Source organism: Peromyscus leucopus, chromosome 23 (genome assembly GCF_004664715.2).
Source record: "Peromyscus leucopus breed LL Stock chromosome 23, UCI_PerLeu_2.1, whole genome shotgun sequence".
Taxonomy (NCBI): Eukaryota; Metazoa; Chordata; class Mammalia; order Rodentia; family Cricetidae; genus Peromyscus; species Peromyscus leucopus.
In genome coordinates, this window is record NC_051082.1 from 38,530,545 (window position 1) to 38,548,243 (window position 17,699).

At 49.5% G+C, this 17,699-nt stretch overlaps 1 protein-coding gene across 1 annotated transcript in view; it reads right to left on the minus strand.

The window, feature by feature from the left end:
• The window catches only part of Sdk1 (sidekick cell adhesion molecule 1), a 970,573-nt gene that overhangs the window by 170,661 nt on the left and 782,213 nt on the right, over positions 1–17,699 (minus strand). The window contains 4 exon segments of the mRNA XM_028887375.2: positions 1,177–1,368; positions 9,098–9,196; positions 11,455–11,647; positions 14,661–14,860. Coding sequence (XP_028743208.1) covers positions 1,177–1,368; positions 9,098–9,196; positions 11,455–11,647; positions 14,661–14,860 — 684 coding nt within the window.

Consider the following 17,699-nt stretch of genomic DNA (forward strand, 5'->3'; position numbering starts at 1 on the left):
CAGGAGCTTTAACACCAGAGAGCACAAGTCAGGGGTGGATTTCTGGAGCTGAGATGGGTGTGCGCTGAGCATTGAGGAAGATCCTGTGGGTTCCAGAGTAACACAGAGAAGGAGTGGAAGTCATTTCCACGCTAATGAGCAGGCCGCAGCAGTGGCTTGTGGAACCGCCACCAGCCCTGCAGCGCGCGCTCGCTCTCTCTCTCTCTCTCTCTCTGTCTCTCTCTCTCTGTCTCTCTCTCTCTGTCTCTCTCTCTCTCTGTCTCTCTCTCTGTCTCTGTCTCTGTCTCTCTCTCTCCATCTTTCCTACTGTTTTTCTTTCTTTCTCAGATTCAGTTATTTTATGTATATGAGTGTTTTGCCTACACGGGTGTATGTGCACCTTGTGTGTACCTGGTGCCCTCAGAGATCAGAAACAGGCATTGATTCCCCTGGAATTGGAGTTACAGACAGCTGTGAGCCACCGTGTGGGTGCCAGACACTGAATCTGGGTCCTACACAAGAGCAACAAGTGCTTTGAATGAATAATCCATCTCTCTAGCCCCACTTTGTCTCATTACACACCCCAGTTCTTGATGTTTCAGTAGCTGAAGCTCTAAGCTGTGTGGTCTTTTGGAGTTTTGAGACAGGGTCTCATGTAACCCAGACTGGCTGCCAACTTACTGTGTAGCCAAGGACTGCCTTATACTCTGGATGCACCTGCCTTTACTTGTGAAACCTTTGCATTCCACGTGTGCATCACCATACCTGGTTTGCTTATGTGGAGATCAAACCCAAGACCTTCTGCACAACAGCTGAGCAGCAGCGCCAGCCCCTCCCACACTTAATTTCAAACATATTTAATCCCCTTTCTCAAAGGCATCTATTGGCTGTGTACCCTGGAGGGTGGAAACCTTGGGCTGTAGAGACCATGTTTTAGCCCCGTGGAGACCATTCCTCTCCTTCCCTCTCAAGCCACTTCTGTTTGCTCTCACACTCTGGGAGAGAGACACACACGATCAGGTAAGGTGAAAGGCTAAGCTGAAGGTAGATCAGTGTTCTCTTCCTTCCACACGTCTCAGCAGGAGGCCAAGCCCTGCCCTAGGCTCTCCAGGCACTTGGTGGATTCTGCATGGAAATGCCACCGTATTGGAAGGTCAGAGAAAAGTTTGCACAGGAAAAGTTTGCATGACCGCTGACCTGGGGGTACTCCCGAAGAGATGGTGGACGATGTGGTCAGGCCCACACCTGCGGCGGTCACGGCAGCCACATCGATGGTGTAGGTGGTGAGAGATGACAGTCCTTGGATCTTGTACTCGAGGGTTGTGCTGTTGAGGGTGTGTGTGAGCCGAGAGTCATTCTTCCCATACACCTCCCAGGAGATCTGATAGCCTGGAAAGACAAGGGAAGAGCTGAGGCAGGCCCTCCACCAGACAGGCTGGCAGTCACCCTCCTCCCTGAGGTGGTTTGGGACAGCAGGAGAGCACGCAATGGTGAATGGAAGGAGACCAGGCTCTTCCTCTGTGCTCCCACAGAAAGAAGCCTCTGCTGTGCCCTGCTCCTACCACACAGAGTTCTGTGAGAGTAGGGTTCTGGGACCTCAGGAGCTGGGTGCATGGACAGGAGAGCTACAGCTCCGACTGCCAGCATACAGTGCTGTGCTTAGTTTATTCGTGTCCAATCAGGGACATTCCAGCATGGTTCCCATCTTCATTAACAGCTGTTTTCATTACCTAGAGCCCCAAATCGGTGGCTCTCTCTAGGGTCCCTTTCTCTCTCTCTCTCTCTCTCTCTCTCTCTCTCTCTCTCTCTCTCTCTCTCTTGTGTAGTGATTGGAAGGCCACTCTTCTGATTTTCAAAGGGAAACATTTCCTTTTACCTGGCCCTATTTTCTGTTTTGCTTTGCCTCCGAGCTTTGCCCCCCTCCTTACTGAAGATGCTGTTTTCTAGAAAAAAAAAAATTAATTTTCCTCCTGTTTCTCTTCTCAGTCTGGCAGGGCCTCATGATCACAATTTATTCAGCCTCAGATTCCGTCGTGGCTTGGGGCTCAGAGAAAAAAGCCCCAACTAGTGCCTGAGTCAACCCCTTTTGAGGGGAGCTGATGGGATTAGAGGGCGCTTAAAGTGTCTGGTAAAGAGGGGACAGTGATGGAGAGAGCTCCCGGGTCCTCGGGCGAACGAAAACTGCTGAGGAAGCCAGCCTTTCCTTCTTCTCAGTCAATAAGCTCGGGGATATGGAAGCTCTAAGAGGCATCTTAGCTCCCTTTCACTCAGATGAAAGTCATAAATAAAGTTAGAAACTGCTCTTGCGGGTGAAGAGGAACTTAGAGGATGGTGCCTCGGGACTTTAATATTTTGAAAAAAAAATTTAATGTGAGAACTCACCCCCTGCTCACTGTCCCCACAGCCATCACACAGCGTGATAACTACCTGGTACCTTTAGGGAGACTCAGATGCTGGAGGTGTAGCTGGGACAGCAAGGCAAGAAAGACCAGTGGAGAGATGCTGGGGTCACAGGAGGGATGCTGGGGCCATGGAGGCCTTGAGTTGTCTGAGCGCCTGAATTCCACTGGCCGGGGTGGAACAGATCTCTGCCCAAGGCACGTGGAGCATCAAGCCTCCCTACTCTGTGTAGTCTACCAGGGTACCAGGCCCTAGTCCTCGCTCCCTTCTCTCCATGGTGCTGGCAAGGGCTGTTCCCATGCTGTCTCTGGCTGCCACTTCCTATCCCCTCTTGCCCAGTGCCAAATCTTAGGCTCTCTTTCTTCACCTACTGCCCATACTGCAGAGTTTCCATGGCCGGGTGCTAAGATCTGAGTAATCTGCTTCAACTTCCATGGCTGGGTGCTAAAGCTGAGTACTCCACTTCAACTTCCATGGCCAGGTGCTAAGATCTGAGTACCCTCATTAGCTCTTTATGGCTAATTTGAAATTTTGAAGAAAAAAAAAATGCCACTTCTAGCATTTGTGACTGTCAATTTGATGAGCTCTAGAATCTCCTAGGAGACAAGTCCCTGCATGTTTGTGAAGGATTTTCTAGATTGTATTAATTGAGGTAGGAAGATATATCCTAAACATAGGTGGCACTCTCTCATGGGCTGGGGTCTCAGACTGAATAAAAAAGGCAGAAAGCCAGCTGAGCCCCAGCATTCATCTGGCTCTGCTTCCTGACTGTGGATGCCATATGACCAGCTGCCTCAGGCTGTATCCCTCCAACTCTTAGCCAAATTTGTTTATTGTCAGGTCCCAGCAAGGAGAAAAGTAGCCGATACAGCATCAAACAATGTGTTGCCCTAGAGTTGTAACTATTTTCTTGTTTTTGACTTATTTTATTTTATTTTGAGACAGATTCCAGCATGCATCCCAGCCTTGCCTTGAACTCACAGAGATTCACTTGGCTCTGCCTCCCTAATGCTAGGATTAAAGTTGTGTGCTACCACGCTGGGCCTTTTCTCTATGCAATGACTGACAGACCAAGGGCAGGTCAGCATTAGGCCATCCAACATTAGTGTTGTGAGGAGCAGAGGCAGGGAGGGGTGCTAGAGACTAAGGCCTGAGAGGCCATGTGATCCCATGTGGGGTTGAGAGATTCAGGGCTCCCCTGTGGCTGAGGCTAGGACCCCATTCTGCTACTGGGCCAGTGAATTCCAGAGGGAGAGGCTGTCTCAAGGGATGTCCCAAGCATGTTACCTGGGCTAAACCATGCAACCCACAGGACACACACTTGATACTGAGATGCTGTTTATCTTCACTTTACAAAGAAAGAAATAAACAAGGAGCCTCAGGAACTTGCTAGAAACCAACAGCCCTGCTCGAGGGCCATCTTCTCCATCTGTGTCTGAACAGATTCCAATGCCACCCCTGGCTCTGGTGGGTTTTTTCCTGATTAATCTTTAAACAGTGTGAGATTCTGGGTCACTCTGAGGGCCCGGGAAGAAGAAGCTTTGTTGAATGTTGCCACCTTGTCTGCCAAGAAATTCTATTTGTTTAAAAGCTGTTCTTTAGCAAAATTTACCAAACACGGCATCTTGTTCATCACGTCAACCTGGAGCCAAAACACAGCAATTTCAGTGTCTTCAGTAAGCACAGCGCTGTTGCTGCGCACAAGTCCAAATGGATCACACTGTATGCTCAACTCATTTCGGATACAAATGGACACGAATGGACAAGCGAAGAGCTGGGGCCGGGGAGGGGGCTCAGTCGATAAAGTGCTTGCAAGGGTTTGACCTCCCAGAACCTACATTTCAAAAGCCAGGTGTGGTGGTACAGGCTTGTAATGCCAGTGCTGGGGAGATGGAGACAGGCAGATAGATCCCTTGGGCACATCAGCCTGCCAGCTTAGCCTAATACGTGAGCATCAGGCCAAGTCTCAAAAATCAAGGTGGGTAGTGCTTGGGGATCAACATCTGAGGTTGACTTCTGGTTTTTATCTGCGCCCACATCTGCACACATATGCAAACCCACCCCCCACCCACCTACACATACACATACACAGCCTACTCTGCTCTGGAGGGCAGAAGATTAGTTCCAGCAAAGAGAAAGCCCTGGCTGGGAACTTCCAATGAACGGTATAATGGGATATCACCACAGGACAGAGAACCGGACATTTGGTGTGTAAGGATGTCTCCCTTCTACTTACACACAGCCTTGGAGATCTGGGTGGCGGATGCCGGCAGCGTGGGCCAGCAAGCACTTCATCTAACTTCTCGGCTTGTGGCAGGAGGGAGCAGAGTGAGGAGTTGCCTAGAGCCAGCATTCCCAGCCACCTCCAGCTCTGCATCTTACCTGCTGGGAACGGCCCTGCTAACTGAGACTAACGACCACAGGAGCTTCAGAAATAATTTTCTGTTGATCTGGAGTAAATTCTCTACCAGAGAGTAGTGCATCCAATCACAGACTGTCTGTCTGCATCCCGGCCCTCATAAATCAGGGTTTAGTGGGGGGAAGAGTGGGAGACACTGCAATTTACAACAAGAGCACAATGGGCAATTTACTGAGGCAGGTGCACGCCACCCTTGCTTGAAGCTTCCTTCTCGTCCTGGCCAAAAAATAAAATGGAGACATGGAATGGGGGTGGTCACCAAGGGCCAGGCTGATAAGGCATCATCTCCAACGGACACCCCACCATAAAGGTCACATTGCCTGGGACTAAACCTTTGACTGTGTGTGCCTCCTGCAGCTGCCTTCAGCAATGGGAGTTCTACACAGATGTCTTTGAAGGAGGAGGTGCATGCTACCATTCCCTGACCTAGGCTCAGAAGGCCAGGTTTGTCTCTGCAAGCAGTCTTCTCCTCCTTCTCCTTCTCCTCCTTCTTCTTCCCCTCCTCCTCCTCCCCACCCCTTCTCTGTGTGTATGTAGGCCAGAGGTCAATGTTTTCCATCCCTTTCCACTAGAAGTATTGAGATGGTGCATCTTACTGAGCCCAGAGTTCATCGATTCTGTGAGATCTGTCTGTCTCCATGTTCTTGGTGCTGGGGATACAGGTGTGTTCTGTGTGTCTGACTTTTACATGGGCTCTGGGGAATTAGGTTCATATGCATGCGCTTTACTGACTGAACCATCTCCTGCACAACGTTGACCTTCTGGGGACTGCTGGATTGTCCTAGGGAAGATTCACGGCTTTTTTTTTGGGGGGGGGGTGCTGTGCCTGCCATCAGGCAGTGTTGGAGTGCTGAGTGAGTGACACTGAAGGTGGGTGTCACAGGGGAATTCGGGCTGGATGGCATCCAGCTAATGACACTGTCATTTGGTCTCTAGTGCTTCTCAGAGCAGCAGGCATCGCCCCCAGCTTCTGCAAACACATGTGTTTACAGCGTGAGCAGGAGTGGAGAGATGCACAGGCTGGACAGTGAGGAGTGGACAACTTTGGTCCTGATATGAAGGACAGAGTCCGCCCGAAGCTCTGCTAGCAGCGGGGCGGCCTCTTTACTCAGTCGAGGCCATGGTGGAAGCAGGCCAGCAGAATCCAACTGGGAGACATCCGAGCTCTGAGGGTCAAGCTCTATCATAAACACTAGCTAGCCGCTTGTGACTACAGGTATTTGTTTAAATAAAGTATGAAATGAGTTCATTAGGCCCCATTAGCTGGCGAGAGCAGATGATCATAAATTGGAGGTCCTGGCAACTAGCTTTCAGCCATGGAATGTTGGCTCAGCTCCCTGGTCTCCCCTCAAGCTATAAAACAAGAATGAAGTATGGGGGCAGTTTGGAAGGAGTGTGGGAGTTCAGGAGGGGTAGGGGGAGCAGATCTGGGACAGGGGAAGCCTGCCGAAGAGTCTTGGACAGTTTCTAGAACACAGTACACACCTTGAGGCCATTTGGACAGGCAAGACTGCCTGGCCCTCTCATTCTGCAGCCTCCTTTCCAGATCTGAGCCAGACGGACTTCCTTTCTGGGGCTGTAGAGATGGCTCGGTGAGTTAAATGTTTGCTACACACACTCGAGGATTTAAGTTTGGTCCCCAGTACCCGTGTAAAAAGTGTGGTATCTGTTTGTAATCCTGGTATTGGGGAGATGGAGGTGAGCAGATCCCAGGGCTCACTGGCCAGCCCGTCTAGTTGGCTTGCTGAGTTCTAGGCCAATGAGAGATCCTGTTTTAAAAAACAAAGTGTATCATGCCTGGGGAAAGACAACTGAGGATGTCTTCTGGCCTCCACACACATGTGCACACACACACCACAGAGCTCCTATTACACAGATGTACCATCATCTCTGTTACATTTGTTTCTGCCCTCTGTGTGACATAAAGATATATTAACCTACATCAGGTCTCTGCTGCCTACCCAGTCCCCGTCTGTCCCCTCTGAGTTGGCTTCCTTCTGCTCTAAGCTCAGGGAACCATTCTTATTTACATGTTCTGTATCTGCAGTCTTGTACTGGGTAGCCATCCACAACAGACCTGGGCTTTGATGTCCTACCCCAGTAGCAGCCATCTCTGGTCCCGCAGTGAGGACACTGTCCAGTACAGGCGGAATCAGATGGACAGGTGCGTGCATGTTACTCAATAGTTAGGGTGTGAGGTGGGGTTAGCTCCAAGGCCCTATGTGTGATCTGTGAACCACTGTGAGAGGCTCTGGGAGACACAGCTGATCACAGAATATCCCATTCTAAGTAGTGTCTAGAATGGTTGCCAGGGTCACTGCTGAGACCTCCCAGTGGTAGTGGCCCTGTTGCTGGGACAGTCTGGAACATTCCTTGCCTGTTCCTACCTCATGAGCCAGCTTGAGAAAGTTGTTTCAAGACCACGATGAGCCACACACCTGTGGACACATCTTATCTGGGCACAGCAGAGATCTGGGCAGGGCCCTGACTACAAAAAGACAGATGATATGGCCAAACTCTTAGGGGAGGAAGGGAGGTGGCTGAGCCCATGGGGATCCATGGACTGAGCAGCAGGGTGGTACCCAGGCAGTGGCCAGAGCACACTGCACACATGCTTTTTTTTTTTTAAAAAAAAAAACTTTATATGTGTTAGTGTTTGCAGATGTGCATACATCTGTGTGCAATGTGTTATGTTGATAAAGGTCTCTCAATAGCCTTTATCTAGCCAATTAAACTAGGCTCACTGGCCAGAAAGCCCCAAGGATCTACTTGTCTATTTCCCCAACACTGAGGTTTCAAATACATGTACCACCACATCTGGCTTTCTAAAATAGGTTCTGGGAACTGAACTCATGTCCTCACTGATTGAGGCATCTTCCCAGGCCCATAGGTGTTATTATTAAATGTGTTATTTTTACATTTTTCCATGTACACAGATTGAAGTCATTTGGACTCAACATACAGCACTGCTAGGTATTTCTTTGGCCCTGCGCTTTAGGAAACCCAATGAGGGCCATGGATGGGGGAGGTGGGAACCTTCCAGGTTGACTAGGAGTGCAGTTTGCACCTTACTCCCAGCATGTGATGATACAGAGATGGGAAAGCGGTTACAGAGGCCACTTCTGAGCTGTGCAATCATGGGGACCTCCACCCCCAGAGTCCTTGCTGCCCAGTTGGGGTACAGGACATGAGCAATCATAGAGCATGACAAGTAGCATGTTGCTGTGTTGAGGAGCCTGGCACTGGGAAGTGTTCAGAGCGGCCACTGCTACTGTCCAGGTTACTCACAGGGGGAGGGGCCCACAGCACAGCCTGATGGCAGCCACAGGTCACCTCGCCTGTCTTATCTCCATATGGCATGTCTGCACAGTTCTCGGGCACAGCTCAATGGAAGAACACAAATTTCCTTCAGCAACTTTTGGGAAACCAGGGGATTATTTACTGCCTAGCATTTGGGAGGCCCTAGCTTCAATCCATTGTGCCACATAAAGAAACAAGCCAAACATCAAGAGTCTTGTAAAGGCGAGCTGTTCCCCAAGGCCCCTCCCATTTAGGGAAGGGTTTACTGTGAAGGGCTGGCCAGTCATGCACAGTTTACCCTGAGCTCGACTCATCGAGATCCAGGGGGCCAGGGACCCCTTTGAGTCCAGGCTCTTCATCCCCACAGCACTTCCAAAACCTTAGGTTTCCCATTCCATTGTGGTGGGGCAGGAGCAGATCTGGGATTTGGAGCCAGGAGATCAGGGCCTTGTCCTGGCCTTGCAGCTCACGACAGAAGGTGGAGGGTGGAGACGTCAGCACTGTCGTCACTGCCCTACTAGGAGAGCATTAGATATTGACCTGCACACAGTAGGTGTGTTTGCTGAATACGGGCTCTCCCAGCCTCAGTTTCCTTACCTATAACATGGCCAGAATATCAGTACGGTTCTACATTGCTATGAGAACTGAGCTAAATACACAAGAAAAGGTACAAAGACAGAGAGAGAGAGAGAGAGAGAGAGAGAGAGAGAGAGAGAGAGAGAGAGAGAGAGAGACTGATTCTGGTTTCCCAAAAAGAATTGTGCAGCATCTGAAGCAGAGACTCAACTCCCAGCTCTGAGGCTGCTGTCTGCACAAGGAGATAAGCCACACCTCCTACGTGCCCCCGGCCTCAGGGTAATGACCACCACACATCCAGGAAGACATGTCAGTTACTCCCGGAACTGGGTCCACTCTTAGTAGCTTGTTTGACATTGGAGGCCACCCCTTCTTGTTAGGGCACACTTCCCATGTTTCTTTCCAGACAAAAAGGCTGCTTACCCATAATGATGCCGTTTCTCTCCAGGGGCTCCTGCCAGCTGACCTTGAGAGAGGTGTCCAGAATCTCCGTGAAGCTCAGGTGCCCCACAGCTCCCGGTTCTACCAATTAAAAATAAAGACACCTGTTAACACTCGAGCCTGCTGTTCTTTGAGCAGACCTGTGTGGACAGCTTTAACTGCAGAACGGAAGTGGTGAGACGGGCCAGCAGAAGCTGTAGGGAAGAATCGCCAGGAGGTGCACAGCCCAGATGAGGGGCCGGGTGCTGAGGTGAGCTCTCTGTTCTTGAGTGTGTTACTTTGCCAGCTCCACGCAGACACACAAGTGAGGTGAAGAAAGTGGCCACAGGAAATTCAGGCACAGCTTCTGTTTTTCTCCCTGATCCAATCCAGTAGAATAATCTGCATGGTTGGACCTGAAAATCAATTGCTTTCTAGAATCTTCCATTAAGGGGATGGGGTGTGGCTCTGTAGTAGAATAACCTGCCTAGAAGTCCCCAGTGAGGGGCTTGGCTTTGCAAGAATACTTGACTAGAATCTCCCAGTGAGAAGAGCCAGGAGTCTTGATTTTATGGCACTCATATGCCTTATGAAGCCAGAAATGGAGCCTAGGGCCAAGGGTAGGTAGTGCCTGTTCACCCAACCCAGAGGTCTAATTTCTTTTCTCTCTCTCTCTTTCTTTCTTTCTTTCTCTCTTTCTCTCTCTCTTTCTCTCTCTCTCTCTCTCTTCCTTCCTTCCTTCCTTCCTTCCTTCCTTCCTCTCTCTCTCTCTCTCTCTCTCTCTCTCTCTCTCTCTCTCTCTGTGTGTGTCTCCCCCCTCCCTTCCCCTCCCCTCCCTCCTTCTTTCCCTCCTTCCTTTCTTTCCCCCCAAGACAGGGTTTCTCTGTGAAACAGTCCTGGCTGTCCTGGAACTCACTCTGGAGAATAGGCTGGCCTCAAACTCACAGACACCTGCCTGACTTTGCCTCCTGAGTGCTGGGATTAAAGGCATTCACCACCAGAGCTCTAGTTTCTGAATACTACTCTCCCAAGGGATTTTTCAGGAGCAAGACAAGGTGCCCACAGAAGGCCTGCACCACTGCATCCTGCCTAAGGGGAAAGAAGGCATTTGGAGAACACAATACACTTCCCCACACTTCTCTCAGCCGAGGAGCTGCTCTAGCCAGGGAGGGAGCACCCTTCTATCCAAGGCACCTTGCCACAGGCTCCCTTGCAGACCTGCTGGGAACAGTGTCACTGAGGGCTCCCCTGTGAAGTCAGGGGTCTTGTTTGGCCTGCAGGAGGGGAGGGCCACAGGCTCTTCTCTGGCTCCCACCAGGCTTGCCACACAAGCAGCAGCCAGTGCCTCTCTCCCTGCGGGAACCATGACAAAGCCCCTAACACAACTTATGAATTTTACAACTGGTGCAGCCTCGGAAGCTGCACTCACGGGTGTGAGAGCAGCGGAGCCTTCGGAGAGGGGCGGAAACACTGACAAATGCCACTTCTCTCAGTGGAAGATGGTAAAATAGGATGGCTGTCATGGCCGTGTCATCCTCCCCCGACCACAAGCTTCCAGAAAGACGTTTTGTGAAGCGGCTTATTCTTTTGCGATCGATGTAGTAGCAGAGGAGGCTTGCTGCTACTTTTATATCCCCAGTGTTTCTGCTTCCTGGATTCTTGCCAGAATGCGCTGTCCTCTAACTCTGCTAATGTCTAGGTTTCAATTTATATTCTTTTTCTCTACTGCGACCCTCCCCCAGCATGTTACTGTTTCAATGGAGCTCTGGAGAAGGCCTCCAGCTAGTGAAGCTTACGTCTGAGGCCCGAGCCCAAACAAGCTGTACCCTAGAGTCAATTGCAATCCCATCCTCAATACCATCTTCACGAGGACACAACATCCTTCTAAATAGGACAAATAGGCCCCCTAGAAATGGTAGTTTAGGGCCAAGGGAGATTCCTCCATTGAGGATCTGAGTTCTTTTTCTATTTTATTATATTCATTTTCAGTTTTCCAATTTCACAGGCATGTGTGGCTATATGTATGTTTGTATGTATGGGCCTATCAATACACGTGCACAGGTGTGAGTGTGTATGTGTGTGCATGTAGAGGCCCAGGGTTGATGTTAGAATCATCCTAAAGGCTCTTCTAGCCTATTCATTGAGGCAGGGCTCTCAATCAAATCCAGAGCTTGCCCATATGGCTAGTCTTACTAGCTGGCTTGATTTGGGGATGCCCAGTCTCTGCCATTCAGGGACACACTGATCTAAGGGCTTCCTTGTGCCTTCTGCACTGTGACCCAGTTCAGGGAGTGACGTGACCACCTTCTGACTACCGGCCCTGGGCAGCTAGGCTCTGACACAAGGAGAGGGATACTCACTGTCCTCGTGGGTCCACACAAGCTGAGGCGAGCTCGGAGGCCCGTCCCCCGGGGTGGTGAAGCATAGGACTGATGTGAAGTAGGCTGTGAACTTCTTCAAGTTCGTTATGTACCCGTGGTGGATTCCGTGGAAGTCGGGCGCAATAGTGATGACAGTGACAATCTCAGGGGCATCTGCTGGCCATGCCAGAAGCTGGTAGGGAAAGAGTTAAAGAAAAGACCCCTTTCAATTGCATTTCTGTACTTAACTGTCTATCAAAACTTTAGTTTACAATTAGTATGTCTTTAAAGAAAGCATAGTCACAATTCAGTAAGTCTATAAATCCCACATCGTTTTTTCTTTCTCATATTTGGGGATAAAACCCAGAGCTTTAGGCAAGTACTCTACCCCAGATCTACACTCCCAGCCCCTCACTGTGGGATTCTAGGCAGGTGCTCTACCACTGAACCACACCCCAGCCCCTCACTGGGGATTCTAGGCAGGATCTCTACCACTGAGTCACACCCCAGCCCCTCACTGGGGGATTCTAGGCAGGTGCTCTACCATTGAGCCACACCCCAGCCCCTCACTGGGGATTCTAGGCAGGTGCTCTACCATTGAGCCACACCCCAGCCCCTCACTGGGGGATTCTAGGTAGTGCTCTACCACTGAGCCACACCCCAGCCCATCACTGGGGGATTCTAGGTAGTGCTCTACCATTGAGCCACACTCCCAGCCCCTCACTGGGGGATTCTAGATAGGTGCTCTACCACTGAGCCACACCCCAGACCCTCACTGGGGGATTCTAGGCAGGTGATCTACCACTGAGCCATACCCCAGACCCTCACTGGGGGATTCTAGGCAGGTGCTCTACCACTGAGCCACACCCCAATCTCTCACTCGAGGATTCTAGGCAGAGGCTCTATTACTAGGCTATACTCACTGTGTGTGTGGGGTTATTTTAGACAAGCACTCTATTGCTGAGCTATATCCCTGTCTACTTTACAGGGTTTTATTAAGTTTCCCAGGCTGGCCTTGAACTTGTGGTTCTCTTGCCTCAGCCTCCCAAGTAGCTGAGACAGTAAGGCTTGGCTATAAATCCTGTTATATCTTATAATCTCATTTTTAAAAAGTTGACTTTAAAATATGTCTCATATATTTTTGTACATTTACAAATATATATTTATATATATGAATGAAATGGCTGCTTAACTCTTGTTACAGTAATGGACACTCCCTTAAACCTCCATCTTCTCTTAGGATATTACTAAGCATAGGTTTTTTTTTTAATAGTGTAGGGAGGGAAGATGACATCTGTTAATTCAACTAATTAGCATGAGGAGATAAACACAAATATTCTCCAGATAGATGTCTACACTGACTCAAAATGATTCGATAGGAACACTCTTAATGATTTATAATTTATGTTACACTAGTTTCCTGGAGCGGATTTTAGGAGATAGGTGAGAGTTTTAAATAAAGGCCATATACAGGGGTTAGGGACACAGAACAACTGCAAGAGAGCTTGGTTAGCATGCAGGAAACCCTGGGTTCTAGCTCGGTACCACATAAACACAACATGGTGGCATATGCTTGTTGATCCCAGAACTAAGGAGGTGGAAACTGGAAAATCAAGAGTTCAAGGCCATATTCAGTCACACTGTTTGTGGCCAGCCTGGTCTACATGAAACACTGTCTTAGAAACAAAACAAGAAATAGTGTGTGTGTGTTTGTGTGTGTGTGTGTGTGTGTGTGTGTGTGTGTGTGTACGTGTGCATGCTTCAGGAAAAGCCACTTTAATGATTTGGCAATGCTGTGTATGTGTATGAGTTTTAGTCTCTTGACACCATGCATCTCCAGAACTGATTGGTTCTGAAAGCCAGCGGGCAGCAGGACACAGAACACATCTGTGCAGATCAAACTGACAAGCCAGCCATCAGATGCACACAGTGTTCTCACCACTCAGACCTGGCAGGAGAGTCAAGAGTGATGGAGTTTTGTGCTGATCAGTTATAATTTTCCTTCAAAAAAGCATCTGCCCTTAGATACCTCCGAGGAAGAGGCAGCGGCATGGCATACTCCTAGCTGGGCCTGCCCTCATCACAGACAAACACGCGTTTGAGGGAGCTGAACCCAAATGGAAAAGAAAAACGAACCAAGTGCTAGGGAATGACACGTTCTGAAGCTGAAAGCATCACTGACTCACCTCTCTCCAAAGGGGCTCCCTAAGTCCCCTGCATGAGGGGTTAGTGAACTCACTTTTGCACAGTGGAGTCAGGCTCCCAAGTCCAACCAGGAGAAGTTGATGTAAAGGAAAGAAACTATGCTGTTGGAATGTGCACCAGAGCACATCTAACCGGTAACAGAGTCTGATCATTAATTCAGTTTGGGTAGGGCACCCTGGACCACACTCTCTGTTCTCCATTCTTTAAACAGAACCATCCCCAAAGCAGAGAACAAAATGGTCTCTTTGCTGAATGGGAGCCTCCCTCTCATGAGTTCCTGCCCTTGACTCTGTGTTCTGCCTAGAGGACCCCCTTCTAGGAAGAAGTGGTTGGATACAGGCTGACTCCAGTCATGCCACATAGACAATGACAACGACGACGATGATGATGATGATGATGATGAGTGTGTATGTGTTTGTGTGTGATGAATGTGTGCACACATGTATGCTGGTATGCATGTATATGTGTGCCCATGGGTGTCCATCCTTGTGGAGGCCAGAGGCTGACCTCAAGTGTCTTCCTCAGTCACTCTCCATCATAGTTTCTGAGGCAGGGTCTCTCACTGAACTTGGAGCTTACTCATTTCACTAGGCTGGCTGGCCAGCAAGCCCCAGGGATCTCCCGACTCTGCTTCTCTGATGCCGGGATGACAGGTGTGTACTGCCAAACATGAATCTTTTAGTCTGATGGGTTCTGAGGGATCTCAAATCTTTATGCTTGTATAGTAAGCACTTTGCTGACGGAGCTGTCTCCCAGCCTTCCCTGAACCCCGTTAATCTGACTAGAGTCTGTTCTCCTGTGCCCTCTTATCAACTGATCATTGGGGTTCTGGCCTGGGATAACTAATTAGACTTCAGACAAATGGTGGCCCCACTGAGGTTTCGGACTCGGCATTTGATGCCCTGAGTGTTCGATGATATAGGAAGGATGGAACCCAATGTATGATGTGATCAGTACTGCCCCTGAGTGCCATCTGGGGGTTCCCAAACCCGTCCAGGTACCTTGTATCCCTGGTTGATGCCGTTGATGAACTGCTGGGGCGGCGGGTTCCACAGGAAGTGCACGGTGGTGGAATTCACAGCTTCTGCCTGCACGTTCTGTGGCGGTGCTGTAGGCACTGTTCTCACATGGAGGTGGAAGGCACCATGAATGGCAGGAGGCACCGTGGGGAGAAGAGAGAAAAAAGAAACCTTAGTCACCACTCAGGGTCCAACAGCAACCACAGCACGGATGGGAAGGGAAGTGAATTCTCCCAAGCTAATAATCCTCATGTAACAAAGAAGGAGAGTTGGGCCATTTCTCATTTTCTGTGGGAGAGTTGCTTCTTCAAGGCAGAGGCAGGAAAGCACTTTACTGTTTCCTCAACCACCCTTATTGCCACCTCAAATCATCACAGCCAAGGCCAGGTTTCATCGAGAGTGGCCTTCCACTGCTATTATGTTCTAAGCTCCCCTCCCCTTTCCGGTTTGTTTTTATTGCTCACTTGACATAACCTGGGAAGAGAGACACTCAACTGAAGAACTACCTGGATTAGATTAGTCTGTGGGGAACTGTCCTGATGGGGATTGATGTAGGAGGGCCCAGCCACTGTGGGCAGCACCATTCCTAAGCAAGTGAACCTGGGTTTTACATTATAAGAAAGCTAGCTGAGTGTAAGCTAGTGAGCAGTGTTCCTCTGTGGTTTTTGCCTCCAGTCCCTGCCCTGAATTACTTCCTCAGTGATGAATTATGACCTGGAAGTAAAGCCAAATCAACACTTTACTCTTCTAAGGTGCGCTAGTGATGCCATGGTGTGATATCATTAGTGATGTCATCATGGGGACAGAAAGGGAACGAATTCTATATGTGTTTATATATAGCTGCACATGTGTGTGCAGGTGTACACACATGCGGAAGCCAGGGGCCAACCCCCAATTTTGTTCCTCTGACCCTGTCCACATTTCTGAAAGCTTTATTTATCTTTATGTGTACGGGTGTTTTGCCTGCATGCATGTCTGTGTGCCATGTATGTGCCTGGTGTCCATGGAGGTCAGAGAGGGTGCTGGATTCACTGGAACTGAAGTTATGGATGGTTCTGAGCTGCCACATGGGTGCTGGGAACCGAATCTAGGTCCTCTGCAAGAACAAGGGCTCTTAACCACTAAGTCATAGCTCTAGCCCATTCTACGTTTTTCCTTTTGTTTTTGTTGTTGCTTTTTGATGTAGGTCCCAGAGAGGATTATTTAAGGGGACCTGGAACTTGCTGATTAGACTAGGCTGGCTGGCTAGTGAGCCCCAAGGGACCTACCTTTCTATTTCCCCAACACTGGGGTTATAAGTATGTGCCTCCATGTCTTTTTTTTTTTTTAGAGTGGGTTCTGGGGGGTCACACTCAGGTCTTTGTGCTTCTTAACACAATCACTTTATAGAATGAGCTACTGTCCCAGCTGCCCATGAAACTCAGAAGAGGACATGGTTTATTTGACTTTACTTCCAGGTCACAGTTCATCATGGAGGGAAGTAACTCAGGCAGAGACTGGAGGCAAAAACCACAGAGGAACACTGCTCACTGGCTTGTTCACTGGCTCAAACCATCACACTCCTCCTATGGGTATTACTGGTCATTCATGCACAAAGAACTGTAGGCAACTACAGAATGAATGCCAAGACTGGGAGAGTGTCTTTCCCTGGGAAGACAGCACCGATTGACTATTCAATACCAAATGGTTAGCCCCACTCCCAAACACACCTACAAGTAATGTACACACTGGGCAGGGTGTACTTAGGTATTTAGGAATATATATGAATATATACATGTATGTAACAACAATTGATAAAAAGGTGGGGGCATACATTTGAAAGAAAGCAAGGAGAGGCATATGGGAGGATTTGGAGAGAGGAAGGGAACGAGTAATTATATTATTATCTTGAAAAGTAAAAGAATAAAATCTAAGAGAAAACTGCTTCTGGCTTTGCCTCACTTCTTTCCGACATTCAACTTGAGTGGACCGAGAAGTTGGGAAGCACCTCGGAGGTTGGGAGACCACCCCACTTGTGTCTGTGAATGTGTTTCCAGGTTCCCAGAGGTTACTTAGGGGAGGCTGCCTGCCCTGATGTGGGCAGCGTCAGCCCCAAGGCCAGGAGCCTATATAACAAAATGGGAAGACGGGAGCCTGCTGCTGCAGGTGTGGCCCCTCTGCATCCCAGCCCCCACGAAGCCGGGCCTCACCAGTCAGAAACAATGGACCCTAACCACTCAGCCTAAAGAAAGTTTTCCTCCTTTGAGTATTTTTACATTTTAAAATGGCATATATTGATTTGGGAGGAGCCATGTAAGTAGCTCTGGGATTACACGGAGGGCAGAGACAACCTGTGGAGTCAGGTCTCATGTGGACTCTGGGGCCGTCAGGCTTGGCAGCATGTCGTTGAGGACCCATCTCTCCAGCACCATTTCCCAGAACCTCTGAACTGCTTTTGTCAGACACTTGTGTGTTGCATTTTGTCAGCAACAACAACACTGAGTGACATATTCTCGAAGCTTTTCTGGTAGACTTTGAGAGGAAGCTGACACTGCTGCCTGGGGAAGATCGGAGTCCCGGAGGCAGGGTGTGGTTAAGAAGTGGTGTGGGCTGAGAAGGTGAACGGTCCCCTTGCACAGGGACACAAACGCCCCGCACAGTGGCTGCTCTTACACATGGTGGGCCATGAAGACAGGCAAGCTTCCCGGGAGAGGCTAGTGCTCCCAGGAGCCCAGTGCTGGTGTCCTTCAGAGCAGGGGATGGCCCACTCACTGCGCTGTTAGTCCTCTTACCGAAGAGAGGACACCCTGGCTCGTTAGGACTTCGTTTCCACAGCGAGGCACAGAAGCCACGAGGATCCTTAGGGTCCAGGTAAAGAAAAACACACAGGCATTTCCTGTCACAAAGAACAGGGTGGGGACATGGTCCTGTTAAGAATGGCAGCCTAGAGCTGGGGGTGTGGCTCGGTGGGCAGAGCACTGCCTAGTATGCATGAAGCCCTGGGTTCCACCTCTAGTGCCCCATAAACCAGAAGAGGTAGCA